Here is a 14,410-nt window from a genome sequence, read left to right on the forward strand (position 1 = left end):
ATATGTTCCGTGCATTGAACGGCTGCATGATCAGGAAAGTGATCAGGCTGGATGGGCGATGAGGGTGGTTTTGGAGGACGCAATCCGCAACAAGCCCAAGAGGGCTGCACGTGCCGGGCCAAGCTTGAGTCGCTCGACGAGGCGCAAGGCTCTGGCTCCCTCTTTCAGCCTCGCGAGTATCTCAGCCTTGCCGCCGACGAGGAATAAGACTCGTGGCCCGGTGGCAGTGAAGACGGCCATTGCACCGCTTTGACAGGGAACAAGGGAACTCGCTGATGAAAATATCATTCGTTTCTTTCTGAATGCTTCAAACCACTTTCTGGGCAGTCTAGTACTTCTCGTAAGGACTTGAAGGTCAAGTCTATCGTTCAGACGTCGGGGAAGATAACCCCAATAAATGGCATCAAGTGACATACACATATATCGTACACAGACATCGGGTTGCAGACAAAGGCCCTGTAGACACCTAAACGCCCACGCTCGTAGAAGTTCATTGTCCTACCCATCAAACAGTGCAATTGGACGAGAACGCTTCCCCGCTGCTGTTCATTGTCATCATCATCATCCTCAGGGGTACAGATATCCCTTCTCGAAATAGTTTCCATACATGTCCACCACCCCTGTTCGGCCTTTGGGCGTCGCATTTCTGATCACCTTGATCTCTCCCTTCCAGTGTCCTTCGATGAACTTCATGTCGAGGTCGTTAATCTCACCATGAATTGAGTTGCCGGAAGGAGTTTGATTCCCTTGGTTTGCTGGCGCATTTCCATTCACATGGGCGTGTGCATAAGCGAGCGAGCCTGGTCCGGCACCATGGTCAAAGCCATACCCGTACCCTCTCGGTGCCGATGACGAGCGTCCATTGCTTTGGTTGGTCAGGCTATTCGATCTTCCTGCGCCACCGCCTCCACGACTCATGCGATACCGCGCCAATTCATCTTCGTATGCCTTCTTTCGCTCCTTTCGCCACGCAGCGACTTCCGCAATAACATCGACTTTCGGTTCCTCCTCCTCCTGCTGGACGGGGTTGGAAGTCGGGGGAAGCATCGAATCTCTTGACTGTGGGCGCAACCGGCCGTTCATAAACATAGGCGACACTGGTGCGCCTTGCATCTCGGTCAAGAAACTCCGTACGGTCCCATTCCGCTGAGACTCATTCGAGCTTCTCCGATTCCGACCCAATGGCAAATTCCTCGGGCTTCTTAGTGTCCCAGTGGAACCGCCGTAGTTCATCATGAATGGAGACAGTGTACCATACCCGTGGAGGCTTCCGTGCGGGCTGCTCGAACCACTGTCTGTTGGATTATCCTCGGGGCCCAGCAAAATCTTATCATCAAAATGCGCAGTTGGGAAATACTTCTCTGGATCATGCTGATAAATCCCACACTCGGCCTGCTCTTCGCCTTCTTCTCCGAAGAAGCTGAAGTCGTTCTCAGCGGCGGACCAAAGATTCTCGCTATCACGATCACCTGTCGAGGATTTGCTCATGCTGATGCGCTGACGAGAATGCTGCCATCTGCGCTGCTCGTTCGCATTCTGATTCGTGGGATCCTCCATCTCGAGAATGATTGTGCGAAGAGCAAAGAGCGACCGTGCATGTTCCAATTCGGCGATATGGCGCGCCCGACCGGGTGGGAGAGAATAGTCCGTCCTCGCGAGGAGGCGAGCAAGTGCGGCTTCATCGGCGCAAGCGGAAACGAAGGCCTTGAGTGCAGGGATCACAGGGGAAGATTTCGGCACTGTGATAGGCACATCGGTGAGGATCAAGGTTCTCAGGTTGGGAAGCACTGCGGGATGAAGACTGGTCAGGTTTTGCACCGTCACCTTAGGGACATCTGAACCCGAGTGGGCCATCTTAAAAGACAATCCTGGAGGTCTCTTGGCTAGCAGTGCTTCTATCCGAGCCTGCCGGTGGTGCAGTGCTGCTGGAGTTATTGAGAGAGATGCATTCGGTTGTGGCATCGGCGCCGCTGTGGGCGCTGGGGTCGGGCTCTCTGCCTTGACTGGAGCGGACGTTGGCGCAGGCTTAGTCTTTGGTGTAGCTGGCGCTACCAATGGTTGAAAGGTCATGTTATTCGGGTGAGGCGTCATGGGAGACACTGGAGAGAGAATCGATCTCGTGGTACTGTGCGTCCCTGTCTCGTCAGAAACCTCCGAGTCAGCGACCGTAGCACGATCTTCGTTCTCCTGATCGTTCGCGGCACCATTGACTACCTCTGGAGCAAAAGGACCTTCGCCTCTGATCGGACTGTGATTTTCGATGACAGGGCTGGATACCTCTGGCTTCTCCCCAATTGGAGGGCTGAGGGCAAAATATATTACATCGCCGATCAGTTCCGCTCGTGGTGGTGCCGGGGTGGCATCTAGTTCGAAAATTTGATCGGGGACCGGCATCTCTACCGCGTAATGGGCAGGAGCCGGAGCCTCTATTATTTGCCTCTCTTGAGCAGGGAGCTCTGCAGCAAGCGGCTCAGACCCTGCAAGTTCGACCGAAGATGCCTTTGGCTTAACCACCGCCGCGCCCGGGTCGAACTTGGCCGTGACCAACGTATGGTCAACGCGAAGATAAGTCAGATTCTTGCTGGCGGACCTTGCCAGCACCGGGATAAGCTTCTCAGCACCTGGGAAGCGGACTTCATCAATATAGCCTGTTGGGGAAGAAAGCGACTGGGTCCTGGCAATGGTCTTGACCGCGTCGACTGAACCTCCATCGAGAATGTGGAGGCGTTCCGACTTCAGGAGGCTGGATAGGCCTTCGACAGATAGCCGATTGCCTGAAATGTAGAGATGGGTCAGGCCCCGATGAGGAATGTCCTCAAAAGCCAGTCTTCCGGTGAGGGGCCTGGTAAGTTGTTTGAGCAACTCGTGGTCGAGTTCTTCGCTCCGGAGCGTATCTAGACTGAAGAAGTCTGGCCCAGGTGCCATGCCGACCGGCCAATCTTCTACGTTGAGATGTCTTGATTGTGCAGCATCCGCAGGGAGAAAGCATGCTTGCATCAATGATCGCACGGCCATGTCGGTCAAAAGGTTGTCTCGGAGGTCGAGCAAACGGACGCGAATCCCAATCGCATTGGCCAGGACCTCGGCCTCTCCATCTTTAAGACCAACCCCCCGCAACTTCAGAACCTGAAGATCTGGCAGATATGACAGCGCTATTAGAACCGCAGCGTCTCGTGCGGGCGATGTGTAGGACAGGTCAAGGTAAACCAAACTCGGAAATCTCGGGAGCGCATTCGCAAGTGAGGAAGACGTCGTGTTTGGCTCACTGCAGGCCAGCAGTAATTTCAGTCCGTATGTAGGGAATATGTCTGCTTCTTCAGTCGATAATCTTCTGCCGGCGCTTGAGTTTCTCAGGGCATTCAGGCTGTGATGATCAAAGAACGGCAGCTTCGTGACAACGAGACTTTGGAGGTTGGGAAGGAATTCGAGGACGTCGCGCAACCAGGTAGGATTTGGACCGCCATAGATCTCGCTAAGAGCAGGCGGAAGATGTAGCGTATGAGTGAGACTTCTCACACTTAGTCTGGCTTTGCGCAAGGTTCGCTTGAAACGGGTGAGGGCGACGTAGACGGCGTCGTTCTCAATGCCAAAGTGGGAAGCAGGATCGCCCCAAAGGAATGGCACGAAGATAGAGTACCACTTCCGCGACACCAGGCATGCTGAGCACAGATCGCTGGAGGAGATCCAGGGCGCAATAATGGTCCATGCCTCGCGACTGACTGCGCTTTCGTAGGATGGAGGAACATCGGGTTTCATGGCGGCGGAGAAGCGGTTTCAGTGCGTGTCATTGTGGGTAACGCACCGCGCAGGATAGAAGGCTTCGAAGACGAAAAATGGGCAACAGGCAGAGATACACCTGGGTATATACCAAGAATACCAAGAATTTGGAAGAAGCGGCGCCAGGATCGTGAACGCAGTCTGAATGGGTGTCGAGAGACAGGACGAATGACGGTCCCGGCGCCGGTACGTCGCACCGTCGCATCATCGTGGCAATGAGGTGCCTTGGTCGGGGACGTTGCGGCACGTGCAGGATTTCTAGAAGGCATCCAGGCATGGAGGGGGCCTGAGCATGCCTAGAAATAGACTAGCCCACTGCAAGTGCGGGAGAGGTCCAAGGGTCAGTTGGGGCACCAATGACGCCCGACAGGTGCCTCGGATGACTCTATCCAGGCCCAAACTTGGGGGGAGGGGGCACATCATTGCCAACCCCCAAGTCACAGGCACATCATTAGCCTTGGGTCATTTCCCTGCCGATCCATCTTGAGGGCTTCGGCTTTGACGGCTGTCTACACAGTTACTGGAGCCTTTATTCGCGCATGATTCTGCGACATTTGCGAATACGATCATAGCGAGGCAATGAGAGCCGATCGTCACGACAACAGACGTTGAACCGCAACTTTTCATTTTCCTACATTATTTGCAGGCCCAGACCAATATTCGAGTGCGTCTATCGAGCACCTTTCCAGCCTCGTCCAAACAAATCCATGTCATGCTGTACAAGAAGAGCGCCCTGTTGCGCTTCGGCCGCCAACCGAGTGGGAAAAATCAACAAGGGGCTCCCATGACTCCCTGGGTATCAATATCATTCGTTTACATCACATAGAGGAGGTCAGTGTCTGCAAATCCAAAGTCAGTTAAGAGTGCGACGGAGAGGTGATGAATGGGGACTTACTCAGTGGGTGAGAACAGCTCAACTGAGGCTTCTGGGTGTACTTTGTAGCCAATTCGTCGCGAATGCTGTTCAGCAGTTGGACGTAGCTCTGGTGGGGATTCTTCTTCAGAGACGTCACAAAAGCCCAGCTCATGGCTCCCGTGGCTTCGCCTCCAATATTCGCATCCTGACTAGTTTGTTCGTCTTTGCTGCCAGACCACATGATCACGTCGGCAGGGCTAGTCTTGGTCTGCTTGTTCCGTTCGTACGTGGCGTTTCCATTGGCAGCCCTCTTGAACAACCCCATCGCCGATGAGGCCATGCCGCTCAAGTCGCCACGAGCATAGGACGAAACAATCGACAAAAGGCCTTGACCGGCTTCCTTGGCCAAGTTGGGCTCTTTGAGAACTCCTTGAGTCGAGTAGATATATGGAAGATCGAGGGCAGACCCGGAATGACACGAGTCGAAAATGGCGGTGAGCCGGACGCCAGGCTGTAATGGTTTGACCATAATACGATGCATTTCGTCATCCACAATATGGCCTGCCGTCCGGAAATCCACAGGATAGATTACCTCGTCGTAGCCGTCTTCTTCGTCTCCGTCCAGATCGGGGGTCTGGCCGCCGTGACCGCTATAGTGAAAGAACAGAGAGTCATTGGGCCGAGCATCTTTGACCAGCCAGTGCATGGCTCGGAGAATGTTGGCTTTGGTAGGCTGTGACATTGGGTTCTGTTGATCGTCGGTCAAGATCACCATGTCTTCTCTGGCATACCCAAAGTTCTGGTTCAAATAGGTGGACATATTCTTGACATCGTTGATGCATCCTCGGAGTTGACCCCTCTGACCAAAGTAGTTGATGCCTATCAGCAGTGCCTTGCGTTTTCCTGTGCAGTTGGAGTACTGGAAGCTATATCCAGCAGGGGCTCCGTGGCCGAACTGTTGTGGTGCCGTGGGAGGTGGAGGAGGGGCTTGCTGGTTGCCTTGCGCGAAAGAATTGTTTGCATAAGAAGGCATGCCTGGTCGTGGGCCTGTACAAGGTAAGCAATGTGGTTTCACGCTGGAACTTGAACCTAGTATACCTGGATATCCGTTTGGCTGAGGAGGAGGAGATCCATACCCGCCATACCCGCCTTGTTGTGGTGGAGGAGGGTTGTTGTAGCCGTAGGGAGCCACCTGCGGCGGAGGTTGACCATAACCACCGGGAGCTCCGTACCCTTGGGGAGGATATGGTTGTGGTGAGTGTGATTGAGGAGGATATCCTTGGGAATAGCCTTGGGGAGGATATGGTTGTGGTGAGTGTGATTGAGGAGGGTAGCCGTAGCCACCGTGCTGTTGCGCACCGTAACCGCCAGAGCCAGGATAGAAAGACATGGCTGCTGACGAGCTCGATAGGTGAGAAGGCGAAAATGTCAGGTCGTCGTATGGATGTCGATCGTGGTTTGGAAGGTTTCTTTGCAGATGGAAGAATACGGTTGAGGGTCGAGGAGGATGTGTTTTGAGGCGGTTTGTAAGACGAATTTGAGGTTCGAGATCGAATTGGGCGACGCCCGGTGGTCGGGGACTCGTCCTAGTCTATCGAAAAGGTGGAGCCGGGGGGGGGGGTTGACGTGTGTTCGTATTAGCCGAGTCAAACACGCGAGGAGGGTCCCCAAGGTCACCAGGGTCAACCAAGAGATTACGGAGTACAAGATGTCGCTGATGTAGACAAAGTGTGGAGGATGATGATGGATCAAAGGTTTGCTGAAGGTGGCAGTGTGGTTGATGAGCTCGAAGTTTCGATGGTGCTTCTCGCCCTGCGCTCCCACTACTGACTCTGCCCTTCTTTCCCTTGTTCCTGGTTGCTCGTTGTCATCACCACCAACACCCACCAGAAGATGCGCGAACTAGCTGACGAATGTTATGGCTTAGGTCCCTTTCACTCCTGCTGAACCCGGCTCGCTGGCCAGTGGCCACACCCACTCTCTGCGGCCTCGGTTAGTGGGGATTTGGGCTTCTCGCGCAGTTTTCGACGAGTCCAGCCCTCGCCGTCCTCCTTCCACCTACCACTTAGCATCAGCCACCCGATCGAGAAGGCGTTATTATCCACACGAACGTGAATGATTCCTGAAACAGCCTGCATCCGCCGAAAGCTATCCCTGGGCCCCTGCAGCCAACAATGGCAAATCAATGTGTCCAGGAAGTTTTGATGGCCCAAGATAACATTGCAAGCACCACAAAGATGGAAAGTTGGCGAAACGCAATGCTTGAGAACAATCTTTCATGCCTGCTGGAGCGGAGACACATTTGGCCAGTACACTAAGGAGAGGCTTCATTTGGTATCCTCCATTCGATCCTCGTGTGTCCATGGAATAGAACTTTCCACATGGCAGTTCAGTGACGAAGGCTCTCGCTCATGGTCGAACAGTGGTCCACGTGGTGCACATCTTCCCTTACACGAGGTCTATCCGCAGTCCAACTCTTCCCTAGATGCAGCATAGCAAACACTTAGGGGACAATCATCATCGGCTACTGCTCAGAGCTGTTTTTCCTGCATTTGAGATCAGCTCGCCACAAACGCTGATCTGGCACACTTTTGCTTGATTGGCTATACACATCCAGGGCTGAGTGGGATGGAGGTCAGCTTCTATGCAGCTCCCATCAATCATGAAGCTTTGGGGACCTGCAATACGAGCTTCGATTCAATTCAAGCCTTGGCCGTTTCCTCTGATCCCCAAAGCACGCACGGAACAGATGCAGCTCGGCTGCATTGGGAAGCTGCAGCCCTCACCGATCATATCCCCGCACACTTTGGTGTACCCGGTTCAAAGGAACGCCCAATGAGGCGGTGTCCGTTTCCAGCTCTACCCAATGCCATTCTACTCGGGTTCTTGTTCGGGCTTTGCCAACCTCCAAAGGCACGGGAGATGAGGCCATCACCTCGATGGGATCGGCGTCCCCGCGAAGATCATGAATGCTTAGCCACAGTCTCCGTATGTAAGGTTCGACTTGTGGCTGGTGAAAGAATCTACTCAGCTCAACACGTGAGGCGCAAGTTGCCTTTCCTGGATGTTCCAGCTTGACAAGCAACAATCTTGCTCATGGAATGGAGCTTTGCGAGATTAGGGCAGCGGAACACCCTCTCTTCTCGCCGGCCAAGTGGACCAAGGGGCAGAGGGTGCCGATACGATCAGTGGACAAAAGTACAGGGGGCCCCCTTATATATTGCTTAGTGAAGTGGCTTACAGAAGCGAGTGAATTTTTCCGGCGCCTCGCGAATGGTTCCGGCGCCATGGTGGATGGGAGGTAAGCTCGGTACATACCGTGATCTCGAGGGACTTGGCCCCTGGCCTTTGTGTCCTAATACTTTTATCTATTCACGAGGCTGAGGGTCCGGTGCAGCAAGCCGTCTCGAAGTCCCTTCGCGTAACCAACTACTCTATGTCCTGACACGTCAATCACTCGCCGACCCGACATCTTCTTCAGCCAATGCCTTCAGCTAAACATGCTGAGCGCCGGTCGGTCGAGGGCACTTTCGTATCTCAGTCTTGCAGCACTTGGTTTTCCGCATGTGTTTCCATTGCGCTGGAGAAGAGTAACATGTGCTGCCGCCAGCACTGAAACAGGCAGAAGTAGTAGAAACCGAGATTATCATCACCTCGAAAGTGGTTGTTTTGAAATCTGTTTCGTGATGGCAATACGTCGTTCCCAAGTGCCGAGAGAAGTCGGATATTCAGTGGTATCATGCGTGGACTCCTTTTTCATTCCTCATAGATACTCATGTCCCTGCGCCGCAGGTCCGTATGCGTGGACCATGTTTGCATGTCCGCTCAGAGGGAAGCCGATGAAACTGTGAACTCCCTATGTCCAAACGCAGCCGTGTCTAGACTTGGAATTCTTCACCTCCTCGGCATCCCCCTGCCTCTCCCTCTTAATGCTCGCTGTGCGGCACCAGGTGGCAACCCTCTCGCCGGCGCTTGCGGACCTTGACTCTCCTCGTTCTTGATTGTCTCGTCGACGCTCAGGATCAGGCATGCTGCCTCCACAGCTGCGGAGACGGCATTCACCTTGACCAGAGCAGGTTCCCAGACGAAGGCGTCCATGTTATTCCGCACTCCTTCGTGGTCGAAGTCCACGCCTGCCCAGGTGTTTCCTTTTCTGTGTTCCACCCGCAGTCGATTGAGGATGTCGGTGGCGTCGAAACCTGCGTTGTCACACAGCTGTCGTGGTATGCACTCCAAGGCCTTTGCGAATGCCTTTACCACCGCCTGTTGCTTGTGGGGCACATTCTTGTCCGCAAATCGGTGCAGGTACCCTGAAATTTCCATCTCGGTGGCGCCACCACCAGCGACGATGGTATGATTCTTCAGAGCCCGCTTGACAATCATGATAGCATCGTGCAGCGACCGCTCAACTTCGGCAATGAACTGCTCGGCTCCACCTCTCAGAATCAACGTACACGTCTTGGCTTCTGGACAATGGCTGAACAGGTTATACCGCTCGCCACCAATTTGGCGCTCCTCGAATAGTCCACACGTCCCCAAATGCGCCGGCAGGATGTCACTGCAGGTGCTTTGTGTGACAGCTCCAGTTGCCTGACACACGCGCTCCAAATCGTCAGAGGCGACACGGCCCGCACAAAAGATATCCCTGTCGGCGAAGTACTGAGTCGCCAGATCTCCGATTGGCAGCTTCGACAACACCACCTTCGCACCCGTCTTGTATAATGCCTCCATCTTGTCATAAATGATCTGCCACTCGGCATCCACAATCGCCTGGTATTCCGATACCTGATCGATCCGTACCTCTGCATTGTCCTTCTCTGCCTTCAGCTCGAGTTCGACGTTCAGACATACGATCTTAGGGTTCTTGAAAGATTTAGGTTGTTGTTCAAAGCCGGCGTAGGAGAAGGTCTTCTTGAAGGCCACACCGTCGACAAATAGGGAGTCTTCCAATGCGCCGCCAGTGATTTTCTTGATGCCGATAAGTTTCTCGTTCAGGTCCTCTTGATCGAGGCTGAGGACTGCGTCGACGACCACTGAGTTTTCCCATTGTTAGCAAGCCTAAATACTGCCGACCGCTGTGTTGGAGATGTAGGGTAAAACTTACTTTTGGTGAAGAAACCCGAATTCCGGTGAATGAGTTTACTGCTCATCGCCGTGGCTGCCAGTTTTCGGAGTGTCTCTCTCTTGTTGGCACCGTCATCCACACTCACGGCGATCTCTTTGATCTTGTTTATCGCCATCGCACTTGCCCTCCTCAGTCCCTTGACAATGGTCTGCGTAGATACTCCTTGCTCAACCAACTCTTTCACTTCCTTCAATATTTCTCCCGCCAGCACAACGACGGAGGTAGTTCCATCGCCCACTTCTGCATCTTGACTCCGCGCTATGTCCGTTAAGATCCTGGCAGCAGGGTGCACTATGTCAAGCAGGCGCATCACTGTTGCCCCGTCATTTGTGATTGTCTGTTTGCCGTTGGCATCGACGAGGAGTAAGTCGCCTCCATAGGGTCCAAGGGTACTTTTGATAGTGTTTTGCACAGCGAGACAGGCATTTATGTTGGAAATCACCTGGGGCTTGCCTTGAGAGGCGTCGGTGCCTGGATGCCACGAGTGGTGTGAGTAATTGTATGGAACAAATGGTGTAGAGTGTCAGTGGTTGGAAAGGGATTTTCTGACCTTCTTTGAGCACGATGATCGTGGGCGTCTGTCCACCGAAAGCTGCCATCCTTAGTCCTACAACTGTCTCGAGGGAGTTTCACAATATATCGAGCACTCCCCCACGAGATGTTTTCTGGAGGGAACTTTTTGAATTTCATGATCGACGGAGCATTAAGTTCCGATGTGCAGTTTCTACGGTGGATCATTTGGGATATCCGGGACACTTTTCAAGCTCCAACTGCCTTGCTGCCTCGCTGCTTCATCCAACTTTGTCAGAGTGTGGAAGGTTGATTGATTGCCCTGGAGCCCCTCAGTGCGAAAGGCTTGATTGATTGCACTTGAGCCTGGGGGCTCCAGGGCAAGACTATATACGTTGTAAATACAAGAGATTGGCAATACTAGTCACGTGATTAGTACTCATGTGATACTAATCACGTGGCCTTCTAACAGACTTCTCCGCTCATATCCCCTATTCTTAATCATTCTATCAAGCGCCACTCTGAGCCCGCATCTTCCTGTGGTGATCAGATGCAACTGACTATGAGTCCTCTAAGAATGGATACCTTCTAGAGCCCGCATCATGCTCCCTTGAGTCCGAGCTCGAGTTCACAGCCACGGCACATCACCTTTTTGCATCCATATCTCTTGGTACTGTCTGTCTAACCGAAGTCTTGAAAGTATCGAGAGGATCCAGCGCGCTCGAGCATGGAGGAAAAGCTTGTCTCAACACCCTTGAGACGACTATGCTTAAAGGCAAGGCGAGCTTCCATTCAGAAAAGGGATGCATATATCACCCGAGTAAGTTGTGGCTTGCGCGTGGCAGTCCTAGCGAAACAGCTAGACCTCCTGAGACTCCAATGGGAAAAGCGCGTCGTGCAGTGGCTGAACCCAATCGTACATGTGGTATCTCTGTCGACGTTCCATTTTCCACATGGCTATCATGTCAGCCTGAAAACGACATGGCTTCATTTTCTGCCCCAAAAGGGAAGCTGTGTTGGCGCCTATGTTTCGATACAGCCAGCCGCAACCACCGCCACTTTATCGGGATTTCTGCTGGTGATGTGAAAAGGTAAGAGGGTTGTGTCGTTGGAGGCAAGGATTAAAGCAATTGACTGTCCTTGCCCTATTTTCCCCAGTTCTTGTTCTTTTTGGCGGGCCTCTCATTGTGCATTGTTTGCACTGAAATCCACTCCCATCAATGGTCCATTTTCCCTGCAGGGTTTCTCTCTCGTGTATGAAGTACCGGCAAACGGCAATCTGTCATCATGCCCATCATGCCGGTTAAAGAAACAGGATTTGTGCAGATGAAAGAGCTCAACAATTCCAACGCGTCGTTACCGAACTCCCGGCAAAGCCCATCGATACCCACAGCTTGGCCATCCGATCCAAAGCCATTAGCCAACAATCTATTCAACGAGATCCTGCTGGATTTGTACGACGTGGGCCTCTGTCTTATTCCTATCGCCCTCATGGTCAAGATTGGCCTGTGTCTTTTGGCCGAGAGGTGGGATAGCCCTAACAGCGGCTACTTCATAGACGAAGCCAGCATGCTGACTACCTATCTGATTCGTTTCAACGACCAGCTCGCAACGGCCTTCACCATTGTCTTCGTCTTGATCTTCACAACCTTTCTGAAACGATTCGCGTTATGGAGGGCGCAGAAAGGAGAGTACGTGGCGAGGCTCGAGCAGTACCAGGCGAGCATGTCCCTGATCAGCACACTGCGCTCGATACTGTTTTTACGCGCATTCGACTCCATCAGTGTCGGCCTCATCATCCTGTGGTCCTTTTACTATCTTGGGAGTCAGGCTAGCAAGGAGGAGTACAGATACCAAGCGTCAGGCCCTTACTCGAACCGCACTGTCGCCTATCGCAGTTTTTCCGCTCCATCAGCATTCCAGAACGCGAGCTATTCAAGCTATTCACCGTCCTTTTTTGAATATTTGAACCTACAATATGGCGTCTATATAACCTCCGGCCTATCTTCTCAGGATAACTTCCAATCTCCAAATCCATGTGACTATACCGGTGCAGCTCTTGTCCCTTACCCTACAGGATATCCGTAAGTCTTACGGCGCGTTGTCAAGATTACACTGGACCCCTCTCTTTCCGTTCATAGACTCCTGTGACCTTTACATACGCTGGCTGATTATTCCTTCTGGAATTTAGCTACTCACTTGGCCAAAGGACGACAACCTGGTGGGATGTTTCCAAGTCATCGGAAAACGAATATACTTCAACTGCCGGCCACTATGTTTTCCCTGTATTGGCAGAAGATCAATTTTCATCATATGTTGGCGACTACGATCTCGAAACATCCTTTTTGCAGTCCGAATGTTCTAATTGGAAGTTTCTGCATCCGTCGCAATTCCCCAATGGCACAATCCTCGCCATGAACATGAGCGACTCGGCAGCAGTCCACCGAGCCCAAAATTTCACCAGTCCTCGAACTTTCACCGTTTCTGCGCAGCACAATTCGTCTGTGGTCGTGCAATGCTCTTGCACCGTGATCCAGATACATGTCGAGCTCAAGGTACACTGCAACGGTGTCACTTGCAGTGTTCGGAAAATGCGAGACTCTCTCAGGCAGCAGTAAGTGGTCCTCCCTTACATTCTTGACGGAAAGAAGAGCCTGCGAAGGAGGCCTCCTAGAGCGGATCGGGGCCATACATACTAACTGCTGACACGCGAATAAAAGCCCGCCGGAGAACTCGACACCATTTGATGATGATGTCTTTGCAGAGCGGTTCTTTCACAACCTTGTCTCAATCAACCAAATAAACACTCTGGCTGCGCTCAATTGGGAGGAAGTTGACGATTGTTTCCAAGACAACAACCAGAAACCCCTGCCCACATTTGCCGGCGTTGTTAGTGAACTCGACTTTTACGACGTAGCTGGTCTCGTCGGTCTCGGTGTCAGCCAGGTCCTAAATACATATTATTTTGTCTCTCAACTGCAAAAGGACGACCCGCAATTTTTACCCGTCGTTCTGGACGGCATAGACTCTATCAAGGCCGACCCTCGCTTCGCAGTCACTCATATGATGGGCGGCATATACAACCCGAAATACGCTACGAACAAAGCTTGGATTGCGGTCGATTTCGTCTCCCAGACAGTCCTGTTGGTCGCCGCTATTGCAGCGTTCTGGCTGCGCAAGGTACGTTGCCTGATCATGACCCTCAACCCAATGGGACCATTGTGAAGACGACCTTACTGATTCTTTGTTTTGGGGAAACCGTCAGAACACCATCGCGCCCGACATCTTTGGGTATGTAAGCAGTTTGACGCGCGACAATCCGCACATCGACCTGCCCGGCGGAGGCACGACGCTCGGCGGGCTGGAGAGGGCGAGGCTCCTCCGAAACGTCAAGGTCAGGATCGCCGACGTCTCGCAAGACGGACAAGTGGGCCACGTCGGACTGGTGACCGAGACCCGGGAGGCCAACTTCCTCAGCCCCACGAAGGTGTACGTTTGAGCCCGACGTTCTGTGAGGTGTTGTGAAGAGTCAGGCCAGGGACATGAATAATGGATATTATGGACTGGGGGACCTTTTTGTTATTCCTTCTTCTGGACGTCACACGAGAGATTCGGTCCGTCTTTGCTACCAGTGATCGACCGCCCTATTTCTCTTGAGCAAATATACACTATGACACATGGTGAAAGCGCCGAAGTCTCGGCCGCGCTCCGCGTCCCCTTACAACCGGGCCAGTCAAAGTATAAACTCGGAGCAGAACAACGATTTTTGAACCAGAACCCAGGGGCACACGGGGGGGACGTTACACGGCCCTTCTAAGATCAGTTCCTCTTCGCCATTCTTCGACTTCAACTTCAACCCTAGATAGGTATGCTCCGACTCGAGCGATTCCGTGCACCCTCAGCCATCTCCCTCGCGTCGTCAATGGGCTGTATACATCCCGATCCCCCCGCCGCATCAGCAGTTGCGTGCATGGCGATATCGAGCAGTACAGGTGGAACAGTCTTCTTGGGTCGTGTGATGTGTGATGTGTGTTGTATATGTACTGTTATTGCGCTGGCGTGTCGCGAACAAAGTCCGAGGACCCAGGGGCAGAAATGGATGAGCAGTCAAAATGAGCAGACCATTCTATGATGAGGGCTGG

General features: G+C 52.9%; 3 protein-coding genes across 3 annotated transcripts; 1 reads left to right on the forward strand and 2 right to left on the reverse strand.

Moving 5' to 3' along the window:
- Window positions 1-270: 270 nt before the first annotated feature.
- PV07_07593 (uncharacterized protein) lies at window positions 271-3,962 on the reverse strand. Its single transcript, XM_016394692.1, has one exon. It carries the CDS (start codon window positions 3,754-3,756, stop codon window positions 568-570), a length of 3,189 nt encoding a protein of 1,062 aa, XP_016248111.1. The 5' UTR covers window positions 3,757-3,962; the 3' UTR covers window positions 271-567.
- A 2,341-nt stretch (window positions 3,963-6,303) lies between these two features.
- On the forward strand, window positions 6,304-8,028 carry PV07_07594 (uncharacterized protein). The gene is made up of 2 exons (XM_016394693.1): window positions 6,304-6,433; window positions 6,561-8,028. The coding sequence occupies exon 2, from the start codon at window positions 7,262-7,264 to the stop codon at window positions 7,709-7,711; it is 450 nt and encodes a 149-aa protein (XP_016248112.1). The 5' UTR covers window positions 6,304-6,433; window positions 6,561-7,261; the 3' UTR covers window positions 7,712-8,028.
- PV07_07595 (T-complex protein 1, eta subunit) lies at window positions 7,797-10,413 on the reverse strand. Its single transcript, XM_016394694.1, has 3 exons — window positions 10,309-10,413; window positions 9,738-10,229; window positions 7,797-9,666 (listed from the first exon to the last, which is right to left on the reverse strand). The coding sequence occupies exons 1-3, from the start codon at window positions 10,355-10,357 to the stop codon at window positions 8,528-8,530; spliced, it is 1,680 nt and encodes a 559-aa protein (XP_016248113.1). The 5' UTR covers window positions 10,358-10,413; the 3' UTR covers window positions 7,797-8,527.
- Between the last annotated feature and the right edge of the window lie 3,997 nt (window positions 10,414-14,410).

This window comes from Cladophialophora immunda, assembly GCF_000835495.1.
Source record: "Cladophialophora immunda strain CBS 83496 unplaced genomic scaffold supercont1.4, whole genome shotgun sequence".
NCBI classification, from domain to species: Eukaryota; Fungi; Ascomycota; class Eurotiomycetes; order Chaetothyriales; family Herpotrichiellaceae; genus Cladophialophora; species Cladophialophora immunda.

Excerpts from the sequence above, each read along its gene's own strand:
- PV07_07593 (XM_016394692.1), bottom strand. The coding sequence starts at position 3,756 with ATGAAACCCGATGTTCCTCCATCCTACGAAAGCGCAGTCAGTCGCGAG.
- PV07_07594 (XM_016394693.1), top strand. The coding sequence starts at position 7,262 with ATGGAGGTCAGCTTCTATGCAGCTCCCATCAATCATGAAGCTTTGGGG.
- PV07_07595 (XM_016394694.1), bottom strand. The coding sequence starts at position 10,357 with ATGGCAGCTTTCGGTGGACAGACGCCCACGATCATCGTGCTCAAAGAA. Across the intron at positions 10,230-10,308 it reads GATCATCGTGCTCAAAGAAG|GCACCGACGCCTCTCAAGGC; the intron begins GTCAGAAAATCC and ends CGTGGCATCCAG. Across the intron at positions 9,667-9,737 it reads TTCGGGTTTCTTCACCAAAA|TGGTCGTCGACGCAGTCCTC; the intron begins GTAAGTTTTACC and ends GGGAAAACTCAG.